Source organism: Leucopleurus acutus (assembly GCF_964270905.1).
Source record: "Leucopleurus acutus genome assembly, chromosome: 2".
In the NCBI taxonomy this organism is placed as follows: domain Eukaryota; kingdom Metazoa; phylum Chordata; class Mammalia; order Artiodactyla; family Delphinidae; genus Leucopleurus; species Leucopleurus acutus.
Genome location: NC_139143.1, coordinates 137,450,795 through 137,470,545, shown reverse-complemented (window position 1 = coordinate 137,470,545; position 19,751 = coordinate 137,450,795). Strand labels below are relative to the sequence as shown.

At 41.6% G+C, this 19,751-nt stretch overlaps 1 protein-coding gene across 2 annotated transcripts in view; it reads left to right on the top strand.

Moving 5' to 3' along the window:
• DNAJC6 (DnaJ heat shock protein family (Hsp40) member C6) overlaps positions 1-19,751 on the top strand; it is a gene marked incomplete at its 3' end in the record, with an annotated part of 152,503 nt that overhangs the window by 52,137 nt on the left and 80,615 nt on the right. The window contains exon 1 of one of the 2 annotated variants that reach the window (XM_082833867.1): positions 8,174-8,384. The exons of the other annotated variant lie outside the window; for it this stretch is intronic. Within the exon in view, the coding sequence (XP_082689993.1) occupies positions 8,189-8,384 (196 nt within the window). The 5' untranslated portion in view covers positions 8,174-8,188. Of the gene's footprint in view, positions 1-8,173; positions 8,385-19,751 lie in introns of those variants that run through there. 2 annotated transcript variants of the gene reach the window in all.

Genomic DNA, 19,751 nt, shown 5'->3' with positions numbered 1-19,751 from the left:
CCCACAATCTCTTCCATTCCGCATCATTGTACAGTATCCACTTTTCATCGCCCGGCACAATTTGTTTTAAACATGGAACGTTTTCATTACGTTTCAGTAGAGAATCGCATGTGGAAATAATGGTCATGAAGGTTTTTTTTGCTTAACTTATGTGGAACCCAGACATCAAAGTGATTAACATAATGAAGCTGGTACAAATGATTTTCAACGCCTGATTTGGGTGTTCTGAGTATGTCGGCTCTCTCCCGCCTGGTATAACGTTGATTGTTCTCAATTAATGTCTTGATTTGACCACTATCAACTTCAACTGGTCTCCCCGACCGTGGAGCATTGTCCAGCAAGAAATCTCCAGCACTAAACTTTGCAAACCACTTTTGACACGTTTGATCAGTTACAGCACCTTCTCCATACACTGCACAAATCTTTTTTTGCATTTCGGTTGCGTTTTTACCTTTCTTGAAATAATAAAGCATAATATGCTGAAAATGTTGCTTTTTTTCTTTCATCTTCAATATTAAAGTGGCTTCACAAAAATTCACCAATTTTGATGTCTTTTTTTAAATGCACGCTGATATGACAGCTGTCACATATAATCTAACAAAATTGTTTCAAATGAAGTTAAAGACAGCTAAGTGCTACTAGAGCCATCTTATGGAAAAAACTGAATGAACCTTTTGACCAACCCAATAAAACTGTGCTACCCTGTGCCCAGATAAAGATCAGGGGTTCTGTTAGCATAGAAGATGATAATGAATATTGGAGATCACTAGCTATCACTGCTTAGCTCACACTCAGCTGCATTTCAGAGCTCTGGTCTCCTTGGGTATGAAATGGATATGGTAATTCTTCTCAAAAAGACCTTTCATATTTAAATGCATAAATATACGGAAAAACCCAGACACTTAATTTAGAGCTTAGGAAATGCTAGTTCTTTTTCTCCAGGTAGATGTGGTCAAGTGGGCAGCAGTGGTTGGGTGCCCGGGAGACTCTGCCTGGAGACTCAGCACCCCAAGAACTGGCTTTCCCTGCATCTGAGGTGGTCACTACTTTCCTCTTCACCACCATAGAGGATTTGCCACATGCTCGAGAGCCCAGAACTTTTAGGCACAATGGGGTTACAGAGAATAAGCATCTGTATTTTAATGATCTTGAACATAAAATCATATATAATGAGCTCAGAGCCAAACATGGGAATATCTAGGATTTAGGGAAACTTTCACTTCAGTGTAGATTTTCACCTGACCTTGGGGACCTATTTACCACACAGAACTTTTCAGTCTGTTTTACCCAAGAATGAGAGTAATTGAGCACAGGGCCAGCTTATGGTAGTCTGTCAGCGTCTGTCCAGGAAGCTGAAGTTTCCTGGCTTGTAAGATGACAAATGAAAGGGACAGGTGCTTCCATGAGTTACTCTTGAAATGTATGTGTAACAGTGTCATACCATGAGCGTGTCCTTGAAAAGTCGAGGGTGAGTTGAATGTTAGCAGGTGGGACTGTGTTTTCAGTGAGCTCACTAAGGAACCCCGTGGTGAATTTTCCTATAAGCTGAAGATGGCCTCCCAGACAATTTTTTGCATTTTCATTCATTCAATTAGCAGACACTTATTGAGCACCTACTGCTTGGCAGGCACTGTGCTAGACCTGGCAATACATGGTGCATATTACCTTTACCTACCAGAGTTGCTTAAAATACCTGAATTATAAATTGACAAATAAAATTCTTGGGCTAACATATAGTCAAATAATAATATTTGTTTCATCAATTCTAAAACAGCTTAAAAATATATTAACATTTATGAAATCTTGAAGCATCTTAAATTAATAGTATATCATGTGTCATATGTGACCAGTAATATATTTTTTTAATGCTGCAACTTAAACTGGATGATTCATAGATGTGATGAGTAGGGCTTTTGTGTTTATTATGTGCTTTCATGTACCTTATTTCATTTGATTCCTCCTGTGAGGGAGGATGAGTAGTCCACTTTATAGAAAGGGAATATGGCTGTGAGTGGTAAGCCGACTGTAGAAAACTTGATGTGGCAGGTCTAGGACTCAAACATAGTTGTATTTTTTTCCTCCAAAGCTAGTGGTTTTCCACCATACCTTGATGTCTCTTTAATCTCCTTACACACATACACATGTGAACACAATGAAGGTCTAACTTCTTTTAAAGCAAGGAGCTTGCTTTTAATGAAAACAATGCTTTTTTTTTTTCCTTTTCGTGGTTTAAAACTAGGCCAAACTATAGCCACATATCAGTTTTCAGGAGCACAGTGTAAAAAGTCTTCTAACTCAGATGGTTACAAAACAAGCTGCTTATTGGGAAGCCACATTAATTAAAACCATTCAGGTTTCACTGAGCAGAACCTGTTGTGGGGTTAGTAAACCAAGAGTAGCTCCCATAAGGCACCCAGACCATTTTCACGGACCACACTTAGTAAGGCAGGTCAGAGCCAAGGAATGACCCAGATGCCCTCCAGCTTTTCACTTTGACCACTGGAATTACCTCTTATGACTGGTGCAGGGGCCAAAGCATGATCTTTCTAGACGGCAGTTTGAATCCCAGCCTATAGCTAGCTGTGTGAGCTTTGGCAAGTTATTTACCCTCTGCAAGCTTGCCTCAAAATAAGGATAACACCTTTGCAGGGTTGTTGGAAAGGTGAGAGTTAAGGTGGGTTAGGTAATTGGCAAATGGTAAGTAATCAGTGGCAGTTATTTTTATTACTGCTAGACTAGTGCTTCAGGGAGGCACAGGCTTCAGGGTATTGAGTTATCTTTAAGAATATGCCCTGCCTGGAAAATCTGTCCTATTTTCTGGGAGACCCAGTACTCCACCAAGCACCAAGAACAGACCACGTCGTTCCTGAGGAATATTTTAGGAATAATTGAGACGTCTATTCATATTAGCTCACTTCGTGTTCTCCAGCATACTTGCTCTTCTTTTTTTTGTGTATTGCTCTATGTGTAACTCTTGAGAGCTGACACTATTTATGCATGCGTTCTATGGTAAAACCTTGATTAAATGGGACTTAGCAACTGGAACACTTCAATGGCCATGGTTTTTCCCTCTGGGCTTCATTTGGAGGAGAAAGAAGGAAATGACAACTCAAGTGCTGAGAAAAATAGGAAAATTTAAGAACTAGAGAGAATCCTGTAATTCAGCACTTTCAGTTTTACTGCTAAGGGGAAGAGAAGCAATCAGGGCCTCTCTTCTGATTCATAATAGAGTTAGGTAATAATAGAGTCAGAAGAGAATTCCCAGTCTGTTGCTCTTTCTTCTGGACTGTGGCTTGAAGATGTGGCTTTGGCATCTCTCTTGATGTTGTTATTCCTCCAGGTTTGCCACTGCATTACAGGTCTCAAATACATATGCTCACAGGGTTGACAGAGTGGGGAAGGCTGGGAATCATACACTGGGAAGTGGTAGTGAAGTGTGGCACTCAAACTGGAGCCTGCGTACCTTTTGTAAAGGCATCTAAGCTGAAAAATTTTTTAAAAGTACAGTACAAACAAAACATGTCTGGGGCCGGATGTGGTTTCCTGGTCCCCAGTTTGAATGCCTTGCACCATCTATACCCATAGGCCATATTCAGTAAGGAGATAATTGAATCATGTAACTCAGGCATGTTGCCAAAGAAAGTTTTAGTACTATTCATTGATTTATATCAGTTGAAGTGAAAATTGAAGAAGTTAATGTTAAAAAACAGATCATAATACATTTTGCAACAGAGGATAGAAGCTCTGCCCTCAATTACAGTTTGGTTAGCCAGAATTCTTTGTTGTCTAATTATCCAGGTGAATTCAGATGTCACAGTGCGTAGGACATTCACACTGGGAATTCACCAGTCTCAGTACTGGAGGTTTTTTTTTTTTTTTTTTTTTTTTTTTTTTTTTTTTTTGCGGTACACAGGCCTCTCACCGCTGCGGCCTCTCCTGTTGCAGAGCACAGGCTCCGGACTCCGGACGCGCAGGCTCAGCGGCCATGGCTCACGGGCCCAGCCGCTCTGCGGCATGCGGGACCCTCCCGGACCGGGGCACGAACCCGTGCCCCTGCATCGGCAGGCGGACTCGCAACCACTGCGCCACCAGGGAAGCCCAGTACTGGAGATTTTGCCCTACAAGCCCAAAACAATATTTCAAGAAATAACATCTTACCATGTGCTAAAAACTGATGTTTTCCAACCTACTTCATTTTTATGAAAATAATAGTCATGAATTGCTGTTTATTTTATAGTCCACTCGTAGACCACAGCATGCGGTTTAAAAAACTCACTAGACTGGGTGATACTAATACATTTTTAGAATTTATTCATTAATTTTAAAATTCGGCAGGTACTTTTATCAATATCTAATGAGTATGAGATTCTCTTTTTGGTGTCATGGGGGTACAGACATGAACAAAACATGGATTTTTGTATTTAAGGAGTCCAAAACCTAACAGGATAGACATGCATTAAAATATCTAAAAACTCAAGGCAGAATAATCACTTCACGTCATACATAATGCTTTTATATTATCATAAATCATAATGACAATAAATCTCTTAAGTACACAAGACAGATTTTAGCCTAATTTTAAGTAGGAAATTATGTTTTTGAAAAAGTGACATAAAAATAGAACAGTGATACTGATAATAGCTTTTGTTAAGCACTTACTATGTGTTAGGTACTAATTCTCACTACAACCTTATTATGATGACACTATAATTCTCATTTTATAGAGGAGAAAAGTGAGGCAGAGAGGGTAGCTTGCCTAAGGTTATAGAGCTAATAGTCCATGGAACTAGGACTCAATCCTGGGAAACAAGGTGCTAGAATCTCAGTCGTAAGCAATGTTTTATAGTTCCCAGAGACAGAAAAGTACAGATCATAATCCCAGGTTTGTGATCCTAGGTTGTGGTACATATTCATCTTCCAGCACCACCACGAAAGTTGTGCGACATCTGCTGTGACAGGAGAGCACTTTGGGGGTGGAGGGGATGAGGAGGAATAGAGTCTCAAATAGAGCCTCTCAAACATTTCTCAGTGTGGATAATCTTCACCAAGTTAATAAAAGTGACTGAGTCAGCAATGGAAAAGGCAAAGGGAAGGAACACTCTCCCAAAGAGGGCATCTAGTCCTTTGGCTGTGCCCCATATGTGATGTGATATTCTTGAGATAAAATAAATTATGGAACAATCTTGATCTTGGAAAAACAGAGTTTGACTCTAAATGTTCACCTTGGATTTTACCAGTACCACCTCTCTTCCTTAAGCCTAAGCTGTCATTCAAAATCACATAGACAAGTTTCCATTAGTATAGTCCTGGAGAAAATAATACTTAGCCTTTATTGAGCTCCTCCCATGGGAGGAAGTCGGACTGTCAGCGCTGAGGATAGAGCTGTGCCCAAGCCAGACCACTAATAGTAATAATAGAGAGCACTTGCTAAGTACTTACTTTATACGTGTTACGTACTAGTTTAGTTCTTACTTCAACTATATAACGATGGTACTTTATTATACTTTATTTTATAGAAGACAAAAGTGAGATCTTCATGGATCTGTGAACTCTTTGTGAATTTGATCTTTAGGATCGTAAAGAAAATTTTAGTGTTGAAATTGGTGTATTTAATTTAAGCCCTAAAGTAATTTTTAAACTGTTGTAAATTAATCTAGTTACTGTATTTTCCTGCCTTATTATGTTCTTTATATCCCTAATTTTGTAGGGTTATTAATAGTTATTCTGATTGGTTGTATTTATGTTAAATTAAGTGTAAATATAAAAAATAAAATGGTCCCTGTATCCCACTCATGTTTTTCTTTAAATTTGTAAACTGGGGAAATAGATATCTCAAAATACAAAGGCCTATGTTTAATCTATAATTTCTTCCAGCAATATGTCTGCAACTCTGAAAAGTTGAGCAAAAATAACTGAGTGCTTTTTTTGAAAATAATAATTTTCACTTTTCAAAAATGGTCTTTTCTAAATTCTCTTAATCCAGGGTATAAATCCAGTATTTGTCAAGGCACACGATAGATACTAGGTATTTCCTCTCCCTGTGGGTCAGTAATAAATTAAAGGAGAAGGAAAGGTGCAGAAAAAGGTTATTTAAAATGTTATTGGAAAAGATTTATTTACTAGACCTTACAGAGTATTAGTCAAGTATCTAAAATAGCTCAAACTGACAGATTGGGAAAATTGAAAGTATAAAGTTTATGTTTAAATTTTATTACAATTTTAACTGCCACCACTGAAGTTGTTTGATCTTGTAAATGAGCATTAACTGTGATTTGTGATTTGGGTCAGACCACATGTTCATCAGATAATGCAGTTAGGAAAGCAACTGGTCAGATAATTTACCTTTTCAGAGGGACTGGAGGGATCTAGAAGACAGCAAGCACTCTTGGCTTTTACTGATTTATCCCCTTCTTATAAGAATTTGCATTTGAGTGATCCTTCAACAGGAAAATGACTCTCAATCCAATTAATTTATTTTATGTAGACCTGTGTAGAGCTAGAACTCCCAGGAAACTCATTGGGTCCCAAATGATTTAGACTGAGGTCTCTTAGATGCTATAGTTTGATTTGTGTTCTTAAAGATATCATAATAATAACAACAAGAGAAAGTCATGAAAGGTGAAATGTCAAATCTAGGTTTGTGTATGGGTTTAAGGAAATTTTACATGCATGTACTTTTTTCTTGTTTTGGTGATGAAACTCTGTCAGATGACTTGAAAAGCACCTCAGTAATTCCAAATCTTAATAGGGAAAATGACAATTTTAAGCCAATATTTTCACCTGAAATGATGAGAACGAAGGATACTTTTGCAATCTTATTATTTCAGGTGAAAATGGGCACTTGGTAATTGCATTTTGAAACTTAACAGAGTTAAATCCACGTTTCATAAAGCTTGAAACATACAATTTTGAGGTCCTCTTTAAGAATACAAAATCACAGATATAAAATTAGGTGCACAGCCTTGAAAGGGACTTCTCCAGAAAAAGGGCACTGACTCTTAAGTTTCATTAACTTCTCAATAAATTCTCCTCTGATTAATTAGTGTCGGCTCTCTGTGCCCAGAATTATGAAAAAGGGGGGAGGGCCCTAGAAAGAAAATCCTCGTCTAGCTTTCTTCCCACGCATCCTCCCCAAGCCAGCTGAGTGGTATAGACCTTTCCCCAGGTCCCAAGGTAAATGATGTCAGAACTGAAATTGCACCTGATTCGCCCCCCCGGCCCCCCGCCCCGCCCCCCGCCAATTTTGTCCTTCAACAAATAGTTACTAGTCACATCTACTCACTAGGTGGAATGGGCTCTAACTGCCTGCTAGCGTTAGGATAACCAGGTCTTTGATGTCTCACTTAGGGATTTTACCCATTCTGGGAGATGTGGGCCGTGCTGCTGTTTCTTTCTGTCCTGGCACACATATAGCCTGGGGTAACATGCGGTCTTGTTCTGTTAAGTTGAGTTACAAGTCAGTCCTCCAGGACGGCAACGGTAGGGGTGGCTTTGACTCGCCGAATCTTCCAGCAAGTATAGGCTAAGTTATACAAAATGGGCGTGTCTGGAGCTTACCAAGAGACCCTCCCCCCTCGTCCCCAAAGCTTACCAGGCAGAGACACCCAGCCCCTTTCTTCTTTACCTCACGTGCGCAAACACCCTCTACCCTAGCGGTAGTAGTCCCCTCCCCCTCCCACCCCGCCCCATTTTCCGCCTTCAGCCCCCCCTCCCCAAGAATCTCCCCTCCCTTACTTCCTCTTTCCTTCCCTCCCCGCGGGCCAGCCGCGCTTGGAGCTGCCCTGCCGAGCGGCGGGGCGACGCGGTGACACCTATAGGATTGCTTCCGGGCACTCCCCAGCCATAGGGGGGCTGGCCCGGGTCCGGAGCTCTGCTGGGCCGGCGGCTCCACGGCGGCTTTACTGGGGACGCGCGCACCCGCCCGCCTGCGTTCTCCCTCTCTCCCTCCCGCCCTCGCGCCCGGCGCCCAGAGCCGCGCTCTGCCCAGGGCGGTGGCTTCGCCGCGCCCCGCAACGCTCCTCTCCGGGGGCCGCTCCCTCTTTCCCTCCTCTTTGCGTCATGTGGGGCACTTGATGGTTTTTGTTTTTGTTTTTCCTTAAAAAAAAATCCTCCTTTAGCCCTTTCCACCTTCCACCTCCCCCTTCGTCTCCCCAGGTTGATATTTTTTTCCTCTTCTGTGAGCTTGCCCATGAGCCTGCTCGGAAGCTACCGGAAAAAGACCAGCAACGATGGTTATGAATCCCTGCAGCTGGTGGACAGTAACGGGGACCTAAATGCAGGGAGCGGCGGGGGAGGCGGCAAGCTGAGAGTGAACGCCGGGGCGGCAGCGGCGCGGAGTCCCGCCCGGCAGCCTCAGGACCGCGCCAGCACCATGGACAGCTCAGGTAGCGCAGCGGGCGGGCAGCGCCCCGCTGAACTCTGCAGGGCCCTCCAGTTGTGGCCCAGTCCACTGACTCCCAACCCAGTCCGGCTTCGGAGAGGACAGGATGAAGGCGAAGGCACCTAATACCACCAGGGTGTCGCGTCTCTAATTTCTGTAGTCCAGGGAGCTAGGAAACGTTAGATCAGTCCGGAGGCCCAGTGACCGTAGGGATCGCCTGTTAATCTCTCTAGGCTGCTAAATACACCAGCTGGGGGCGGGGAGAGGAGGGGAAAGGGGAGGGGAGGGGTGGACAGGATAGGGGAGGGGGTGGTTCGAGGAGCAGTTGGGAAGGGGGCGGGGAGAGGCAGCTGCTTTCACTACCCAGCTGGATGAGGGGAAGAGGTGAAGGACGAAGTGTGCTGATGGTTTTTGCAGACTGCTGATGGTATTTATTCCAATTATTATTCTCGTAATGCTGATGTTATTTGCAATTCTGTAAAGCTCTGCCTCTTCTCTACTCTGCTGTCTGCTAGGTTTAATGCTGTTACCTTACTTGAGCAAATCTTACCTGGGATCTAGAGCCCTTTTACACAGCTTTTATGATTTGCACAATGAAATTTTATTTCATCTGTTGTTGGCTTTGATCTTGTTTATCTTTATACTTTTGCACTGAGTGTATTAATATTTCATCAACCTCTATATGTAAGGAAAATGGAAATGCCTCTAAACTTTACGTCTGGGCTTGCGACCGTCTTTTAGGAAGTGTTTTAGCAAGTTGGATTTTCTCTTGGAAATGTTCTTCTGGCGATTTCCATAGCATAGCAGTTATTTAATATATCCATGTTGGACCAGGAATGTCATTATAGCTGTTTGCTTACCTTTTCAAGGAACCAAGATAGGAGGATTGTTTACGTAAAGATAACTTATAATTGAGGTGCTCAGTGGTTTGTTCTATATTGGTAACTTTAATACTGGACAATTGAGAACTCCAGAGGAAAGATTTGTGTTGAGTTGTTTGGGCAGTCATGAAACCAAACTGAATTTAATTCCTGCACTTTGCAAACAAATGCTTGTTTCTTTAAATCGTGTAATGGCTCTTCTTGGGCTACCATTTTCTATTTTCCTCATCCTATAAGTGGGATGAAATATTGTCCACAGATGTTCAAGTGTCCAGGCTGAAAACTAATTTTATCCATGTAAGCTCCTATTGAAGTTAAATAAGATATTGGTGGTGTGTTTTCTCAGTACTATTTTAAATTAAAGCTAAAATTATTCCCTAAGGGACTGATGGTTTCAAGGGCTTTGGTACTGGGGTTGTACATGGTTATTTGATTTATGTTTTTCCAAATCTGTGATGTATCAAAGTACAAACCATCTTTTGACTGGATGTGATCTCCTTTAAATCTTACAAAAAAGATTCATATACTCTAAATGATGCTACTATAATCCTTTGGGAACATAGTGTGCATATAAACAAATAACTGAAATGAAAATGAACATTTCCAGATGAGTATAGAGGAGCCTCGCTTCAGGGAAATGAAATATGAAATTCTGAACATTTCAATTTTTCATAGAGATTTTCATTTTAAAAATTGGAATTTTTAAATAAGTATGTTAACATTGTAGAATAAATTCTACATATATTTCCTGAGCCTGGTTATATGCCAGGCACTGTGCTAAGCACTGTAGGGAAGACAGTCATAAATGAGACAATTCTGACCTCTACGGGGCCATCGTACAATAAGGGCGGTAACTTGAACGCAGAGCAGCTTATGCTAAGTTCTGGATTTTTGGGGTTTTTTCCCTAGCTTCACAAAATCAGACTTTTCCAATAGGTTTAGAGAAAAAGAATGAATTGCCTTGATAAATTGTTGTAATGAAAAAGCATTTTTATTAATAATACTGTTATCTCTAAAGTGCTTTTGCTAGGAGTTGATTCTTCAGCTTGATCAAACTAGCACTATATGAAGAGGTTGCAGGGATCGCCATCCACCCCCTTTAGGCTAAGAGAATATTGTGGCTTTGTTTCAACACGCATTGCATTTCGGGAGAATGCTGTTTGGATGAGGGATTGGTTCTTGAGAGTGGGCTTTCTTGTAGCGGGTAGCAAGTTTCATTTACTAGAGCAACTATATCTGTCCTGTCTAATTATAGTTCCTTCTTCTAAGATTTTCAAAGAGTGGCCTTGTGCAATGTAAATATATCCATTTGTTTAAGATATTTAATTAAACTCATGGATCACTTCTAAACCAGCAGTAATCTGCCCGTTTATTCAACTGATTGTACTGTGACATGCTGGATAGGACAGGTGGTTCATGGGGCTTTTGCTCTAACGAAAATGTTTAAGAATGAAAAAAATATGTCAAGATCCCTTAGAGAATTTAAAGCTTAGTCTTAACAATACCTTACATCTGTATAGCTACTTATAATAGATAGGACACTTATCTTATTTCATTTCCCCAGAATTCTATTACATAGAAGCAGCATGTGTAAGTGCCTAGAGACTTGGGTAAGCAGCATGTGTCTGTGCCTAGAGACTTGGGATCAAACCTCTGCACTATTGTTACTAGCTAGAAAACCTAGAAATGTTTAAGCCAGTTCCCTTTTTATAAAACTAAGAACATCATAGTTGTTCTCACCATAGAGCTTAAGTTTGAGGCTTGAAACAACATGAGAATACCTTTGCAGTTTTTCTTCTTTTTGCTGTCTGTGCCCTTCCAATTTATGAGATGAGGAAAGTTATTCTTACAGATGGCAGGAGACTTGTTCAAGGTAAAATAGCAAGTTAATGACAGCCGGATTCGAGTCTTCTGACTCTAAGGTCTAAGTTTTTCCCCATTGAGCTAAGCTATCTTTCTGTATAGGCATAATATCATTGTTGAAATGGAAACAATATTATCTACTTTGATTTTTCCTGAGACGTTCAGAGAATTTAATGACTTTATAAGTCAACAGATTCCAGATAGATTCCAGAACAGCCCCTTTGCTGGATTTGTCTTGCAGAGCTGTCTGCCTGTCCTGGCTCACTTTCTCATTTTTAAAATTAATTAATTAATTAATTTTTGGCTGCGTTGGGTCTTCATTGCTGTGTGCGGGCTTTCTCTAGTTGCGGCGAGCAGGGGCTACTCTTTGTTGCGGTGTGCGGGCTTCTCATCGCGGAGCGCGGGCTCTAGGTGCGCAGGCTTCAGTGGTTGTGGCACGCGAGCTCCGTAGTTGTGGCTCGCGGACTCTAGAGCTCAGGCTCAGTAGTTGTGGAGTACGGGCTTAGTTGCTCTGGGGCATGTGGGATCCTCCCGGACCAGGGCTCGAATTCATGTCCCCTGCATTGGCAGGTGGATTCTTAACCAGTGTGCTACCAGCGAAGTCTCACTTTCTCTTCATTGAAATTATTCTCTAGAAGAGTGTCATTCAAAGGTCATCCTCTTATATCCCACATGGCATTGCAGCTATACCAATTCACTAGCTCAGAAACTTCATACTTCTCCTGTGTGCATTTTGCCTTCCACGGAAAGTAGAATCCACAGAAGTAGAATGCCCAATCTTGAGTCACTGAAGTGTTCCAACATAAGACTTTATTTACAAAGTTCATAATGACAAGTCATAAGACAGTAGACCAACTAAAATCCAGATTTTAATGGGATTTAAAAGTGTAAGGGTGATGAAGAATGCTAAAATGTTTTCTTGCCTTGTATGAATCTGACTGAAAACAAAAATTATCTTTAACAAATACTATTCCAGGTAGTGTTTAAACACAGCACCCACATTTTGAATCTGGCTTTAACTTTATGAAACATTTACTTGGATAACTTCATAATTCATTGAAATATCATCAGCATATATGTACTAATATTACTTACTTAGGAATACCTGCCCATTTAAGGGTCTTGAAGGTTGAAGGCAAAGTTGATTCACCCAACTTATTTAGTTGTGGCTAAAGTTTGAATGACTCTGGATAACCATTTAAGGATGCACCCGTGTCAAATTTCAAATGCTTGGAGACTGCCATGTTTCATAGACTTAGGAGAATCCATGTAGCCTATGATATACACTTTCTGTGAGGAAGCTTTCACTGCCTTCTGAGGCAGTACCTTTGGACTGCTCTCATTGGTACAGAGTACTTTCTTTTATCTAGGCAAAAATCAGCCTTTCTGTCCTCTATGTTTCAAAATAAATCTAACCCCCTTCCAAAGGTTTTCATCAATTTTTATTATAACAGTTTTCCATGCTCTTGGCTAAAAAAGAATAAAAGATTTCATAAAGGAATGAAACGAAAAATGTAGAAATGTACCTTCTCCCTCCCTGATTTTCTAGGTCCTTGACCCAGAGATAACCCTTATTGAAAGTTTGTGTAAACAAATATAGGGCTTCCCTGGTGGCGCAGTGGTTAAGGATCCACCTGCCAATGCAGGGGACACGGGTTTGAGCCCTGGTCCAGGAAGATCCCACATGCTGCAGAGCGATTAGGCCTGTGCGCCACAACTACTGAGCCTGTGCTCTAGAGCCCGCGAGCCACAACTACTGAGCCCACGCACCACAACTGCTGAAGCCCATGCACTTAGCCCGTGCTCCCGCAACAAGAGAAGCCACCACAATGAGAAGCCCGCACACTGCAACGAAAAGTAGTCCCCACTTGCCGCAACTAGAGAAAGCCCGTGTGTAGCAATGAAGACCCAATGCAGCCAAAAATAAATAAATACATTTATATAAGAAACCCCCACCAAAAATATATTGTGTATATATATGTGTGCTTATATAAGATTAAAACTGTAATAAAATACAGATTCAAAGTTGTAACCATGTACTTTTATATACAATTGTTCAATAATGTTTAATGATAAAAATAGCTACAATTTAACGACTACAATCCAGACATTGTGCTAAGCATTGTACATATGGTATCTTATTTAACCCTCATAAGAATTCTTTAAGGTGGGTGATAGTTACTTTCCTCTTATAGTTGAATAAACTGAGGCACAGAGAGGTTCAGCAAGTTGCCTGAGGTTACACAGGCTCTACTCATTCTATATTGAGTAAAATTCCATAGAGAAATGCCTATAAGATTGCAAATGAAGAACTTAGTAGTAAATGTTTCTATCTGCTTCTTTCCCTGAGGTAAGAAGAAATAAGAGTGTCTGAGAGAGCTGAAATAAATGTCGTTGTTTTTCACGTTGAATCTCATGAAACAAGTATCTCCTTTTGTATTAAATATAACATAAAGAATTTTAAAATGCTGGAAAGTAAGGAAATAGAGCAAAAACAGTATTGGATAAGGCTTATTAAATCCTGATGTAACGCTGAGGAAAGAGTATAATTGGTGCAGCTTCATAAATTTATGGAACAATATCTTGCCAATGAAAATGAGTCCCTGCTGCTCTGGGAATTAGGTCCAGAGTATTCTTAACTGGACGTCAGAAGTCCCCTGTAGTACCTCTGAAAGCCAGCCCAATAGAACTTCATGTCCTTTCTTTACTGGTAGGTCCCTTGCCTCCCACCTGCATCTCTATGCTTCTGCATACACTGTTCCCTCAGCTTAGGCCAGCTTATCCCATAGCCATCTAGATGTCCACTTTTCCAGGTTATCTCCTATTCATTCTTCAGGACGTGGTTTCCATAATCTTAAACCCTATAAGCTGCATGAGATGGAGCATTCTCCATGCTCCTTCAGTGGCTTGCACGTCCCTGTCATAGCTGTCATCACATTGAGTTGTGATATGTTGCCTAGCATGTCTCTCCATCTAGACAGTAAGTAAAGTTCAGAGCAAGCCTGTCTTATTTACCTTTGTATTCTTGTCACTGCTTGGCATTCATTAGGAGCCTGATAAATACTCTTCGAATGAATGAAAGCATGAACGGAGTTGAATTTTTAAAAAGGGCATTTATAATGAAATATGCCCATCCAAACCTAAAAATAAGCATACAGCTAGATTTTCACGGAAATGAGGCCAGACTTGAAAGAAATGAAACTGTTGGCAAAAAGCTAGACCAGTTCAATAATGAGCATTTTTCATATGCAGGGATACCAGAGGGGAGAGAAGGATGATTAATACATAGTCCCAGACTCCCAAGAATTTTCTAATGTGTAAATAATTAGCTTAACGAAAGACTGCTTTCTTGATCAAAAAAAATGCAATCTGTTGTATGATTCATCAAGGCAACTTTTTCAGCAGAAAAACAGAAACACTAAGTATATACAACTAAAAAAATACACTAACAATAGATGACTTTTCTCTGTAGATCTGTGTGTTTCATCCGTATCACAAGGTTTGAATCTTAGCCACTTTCAGGTTTAGTGTTAAACATTTGGCCATGTGTAGTTATATACAAGCTTTATGGTGACTTACTGCTTTTTATCACCTGTACTCATCTTGAACTCCTTTTGGAAGGAATCTATAATTTTGAGGTGGATTGAAGAATCCTGCAGTTTAGATTGTACATTTCCTTGTTGCCAAAACTTGTAACTCAGGAAAAAAAATAAATTACAGTTAGTGTATATTAAACAGTTTCTCTTGAAATCTACTTGGAAGCTTTCGACAGAGCAGCTCAGTGTATGAGAATTAGTGCTTCACGGTCAAAGGAATTAGGAAATTTCATGACATGTGTTAAGAGATCTGGCAGTTTCTGTTACCTTTAATTGCTTTACCTGACATGTCACAGGCTATAGTCTAGATCCAAAATACCTTCTTTTTTTTTTTTTTTTGCGGTACGCGGGCCTCTCACTGCTGTGGCCTCTCCCGTTGCGGAGCACAGGCTCTGGACGCGCAGGCTCAGCGGCCATGGCTCACGGGCCCAGCCGCTCAGCGGCTTGTGGGATCTTCCCAGACCAGGGCACGAACCCGTGTCCCCTGCATTGGCAGGTGGACTCTGAACTACTGCGCCACCAGGGAAGCCCCAAAATACCTTCTTATTTCAATAATGCATCAAAGCATAATTTTAACTGGGGATAGAAATTAAAATTCAGCTGTGTGTGGTGTTACCAATGAAATAGCCCCACCACAGAAGCAATCAGATGACCCAGTAGCTTCTGTGCAGTGTTGGATTTGCATGTGCAAAAAATTCCTGTTTGCATGTTGCAACTAGTACTCTACCTGGTGGCTGGCAAGTTTGTTTGGCATACCTTGTAAGCCATTTCCTGATTTTAGAAATATTATGCTGTGAAAGATGTGCACGCTGGAATTGGGCGTATAAGTGGTATAATAAGAGACAGAGAAAGTGTGAAGGGGGTGCAGAAGAAGAAGCCATAATTTTGAACCAGGAGGACTAGGGAAGGCCACAGTGGAAAGTGATGTTTGAGCCAGATGTCAGTAGGTGGAGAAGGAAAGGAAAATTGTTTGGGGCTGAGGGCTAAGACACAGTGGCCTCATCATGCACAGTGTGTTGAGAGACCTGCATTTAGACCTGGAAGCTGAAGCCCTGATGGGTGGGAAGTGCTCTAGTGGATGGCACTGGAAGATAGGTCCGGGTGAGTTTGCTGAGGAGCTTGGACTTTATTCTGTAGGCTGGGGGAGGTCGCTGAAGGTTTGGGAGTGGTGCTGAGGCAAGCCCGACTTATCCAACAGGCATAGTGCCTAGGGACCACAATAATTTTAAGGCCCACAAAAATGTTTTAATTTCAATTTCTTTTAAAAACTGGAATAAATAAGTAACAGTAAGGAATTCATCTTTATATCAATGCAGTAAAAAAATATGTAAACTTTTTTTAAAATGGGGGAATGGGCACAGGAAGGCAGAAGTGCCCCAGGGCCCACAGAGTCTCTTGCAGCTCCAGAGAGAAGAATGCAGTGTGTGAATCCTGAGGATAATTTGCATCTGTGTAAGGGATGGAGTCCATCTGTGTTTCCTACCTGTGTCCTGGCTGCATCATATTTTCTTGAAGTGCTGGTTGAAAACACTGATTCCTAGGCTCCAGGAATTTCTGATTTGCTAAGGAGGGAGGAGGTGTACTGAAAGAGAGAGCGTATGCGCCTGGAGGACAGGGAGAACAGTTACGTGGCAGTTTAGTTGATGCCCTGAGAAATAACTAAGGCCCAAGCCAGGGCAGTGCTAGTGAGAATGAAAGGAAGAGGCCGCTCCTGAAAGCATTATGCAGAAGAGTGGACCGGCTGACAGCTGACCGGATGTGGGGCGGGAGGCCTAGAGAAAGCTAGAGATGATTAGCCTGGATGGCAGCAGGAGAGGAGGTAGTATTTCCAGTCTTTGCTAGAAGTGGAAAATGTGACCAACTGGTTTTCTCTGCTGCAGATGCACCACAGGCACGCGTGTGGCAGGGCTGAATATGCTGTCAGCTTGGCACAAGATTTCACCAGGCTTTCAGCTCTTTGGTAACCTGCCCATCAGGCTGTGCAGATCTCCAGGGCAGTGCTGTGGAGGGGCAGGAGGCAGGAGCAGAGCCTGTGTTTGCCTGGAGGGAGGAGTAAGGTAATCGGTGGAAATGCTAGAACCGAAGCTCTGTGGCACTGGGCTGAGTCCAGGACCGAGGCCGGAGGCCAGGACCGTGTAGGGTAGCCAGCCTGCCCTTACTCCCATTCTCACTAGATGAGCCCTCGGCTCTGGTTCCTTGCCTGGTGATGGAGGCACAGGAAGAAAGCTCAAACACCGAAGAAACTTGGAAGATGATTACTGCAGCAGGAATTCTCGGTCTCTATGGAAACAGACAAGTGCCTGAAAAAAAACCCTGACCCGAGGAATTCTCCAGGTCTGCTTGTACCAGCATTGGGCCACTTGAGCATTGCAGCACAAGTCCTAGCAGGACAGAAGCCCTCATTTCTCCTTTCTCTCTCCTCCTCTGCAGCCCTTCTTCCCTCTCTTTGCTTCTTTCTTTCTCTTTCTCCTTCACTTCCGTCTCCAACTGCCTCGTCTCCCTCTTTCCTCCTTTGCCTCTGCTACCCTTCTGCTCTGTTGTTCTCTCTCTTTTCCCCTTTCCTGTCTGGATCTCCTCCCTTCTCCCCAGTCAGTGAGTCAGCATGTTTTGGGAGACTTGGAGCCCCATAGCATAAGAAGTGTGTGGATGACTGTAGTTTTGGGGTGTGTGTGTGTGTGTGTGAAACTTAGAACCCAGCCTGCTGCATGTGGTCCAATAGGTGTGAACAGTGGTGTCACTTTCCGGTTTGGGTAATTGCATCTGACCTACCTAAAATTTCACTTGCTGTTGCAATTAGCAAAGTATTCCAGGCTGTGACTTGGTGATGAGAGGTTTCATAAGCCTCCATCCCAGAGGTAACTGCATTTCATTCAGATGAAGGAAAGAATTTTTCTTCCTAATTCGCAACTAGGGAGTGCAAGATCATAGCGCTCCATTTCCCCCTCCCTGTCTCTCCTACCTCACCCCTGCAGGAACGCAGCTCTTTCTCTTCCCCTCTGCTACTGCTGAAGCCTAGATAAATTGCTGTGTTTTCAGTCTTCACAGTTCAGTTTGCTGGTGCTCTTGCGTAGTGGGGGTATTAGGGAATCATGAGTCAGAAATCCCAGATATAAGCTCTGGCTCTGTCATTTGCAGGCTGTAACCTTGGGCAGGTAATTCAAGTGAGAACAATCATACTGACCCTGCCTGTTTCACAGGCAAGGTGAAATGTAGCTGATAGCACCGTGCAGTGAATAACCCTTCATTTATTCACTTCACAGTGTCTGTGGTCTGCCTACTATGTGCTGGTATTGTTCTAGGCACAGAGATACAATGCAGGATGAGACACAATCCAGTAAGCAAAGATAAAGGATTATATGGAGTGTTAAATGCCATGGAGGGGACCAGAGTGAGAAAGGACAACTCAGGGTGGTGGAGGCCAAGCCAGCAGCAGGGCCCAGGTCTTCTGACATATCGGAGTGTGACAGAGATTGCAAAGGAGGAGGCCTGAGATCTTGGGCACCCATTGACCAAGATGTGTCAGCTACTTTAGGAGAAGACAAGCTGGAGGGATAGAACAGGAAAAATTAGGTTTTAGCTGTTAGGGAAATTGGCTTATTAGGTGCCTCAAAAAAATATAGCAGGATTTCGCTTTAATTATTCGTCTTAACACCCAGCCGTTAAACCCCCTCCCAGGGTAGGAGGCTGGCTTTGTTTCTCGATGTGCCAGGAGAGAAGTGTCTCCGTTATGCCTCTCACTGGTACACACAGCCTGGCAGGCTTTCACGCTGTCTTGTTTTGTGAGCATTTGCAGTCCTAACAGAATACAGTTCTATTTCATATGTTGCTTTGTTTTCAAGCCATTGCGTGAGAGCCGGGCTTCTTGTCTCAAAAACCAAAACCAAACCAAAACAAAAGCCCCTGTTTTTGTTTATGGCAGTGGTACCTGTTTATGAAAAGAAAATTTAAAACGATTCAGAGAGTGGTATAAAAATGAAAATAAAAGTCCACATTTTTTCTCTCAGCTTTTAGTTTTACTCTCCAGATATAATTAATATTAATGATTTCTTGTATATACTTAGAGAATATGCAAGCATATGTAAGCTTATATACAACCGCATAGACACATGCAGATTCCTGCACACCCATATACACATACACGCATTCATATGTAATGTATACTTGTATATCCTGGAATCTTATATATGCTGTTATATAACTTGATCTTTACTTAACACTATATCTTGGATAACTTTCTACATTAGTACCTAGAGATGTAACTCATTTTCTCTAATGACTGCTTTGAATTCCACTGTCCAAGTTCCTCTATTGATAGGCAGTAAATATCTTTGAACATAAATTTTTGTATATTGCATATGTGGTATATACCTCTGGGATAAATTCTTAGAAATGGCATTGCTAGGAAAAAGAGCCTATTCATTTCACATTATGATAGATCTTGCTGCATTGCTTTCTAAGAACCTTGTACCAACTTAGATTTCTCCTAACAGTGTATGGGATTACTTTTTCCCCCCACATCCTTGTCGAGGCTGAGTATTATCAAACTTCTTAATTTTTGGCAGTCTCATGAATGAGAAATAGTGAGAATGCTTTGTTTAAAACTGGCATTACATGTTGATACTTCCATGAGTTATTTTTGCTTTTGGAAATGGGGTTTGATTACTTTTTATTACATAGGTAATATATATCTAGGGAAAAACAATTTAGAAAATGCAGAAAAGCACACACACACACACACACACACACAATAACTGATAAACTTGTTTTTCATGGATGACCATTATTAACATTTTGGAATTGATCCTTTTGTCTCTTATCTATGTGTAAAAATATGAATGAAAAGATTTTCTGTTACCTTATTGGCTCTCCATTAATTGTGGCTACTAGTCTTCTTGTAGAATGCTGCAGTACATCAGTGGCGAGAGCACTGGAGTTGGAGCCAGTGATTGTTCTAGATTCAAGTTTTGAAATCACTGATTAGCTTTGTGACCTTGGGCAGTGCCTTTCTCACCAGATTGTTAGGAAAATCAA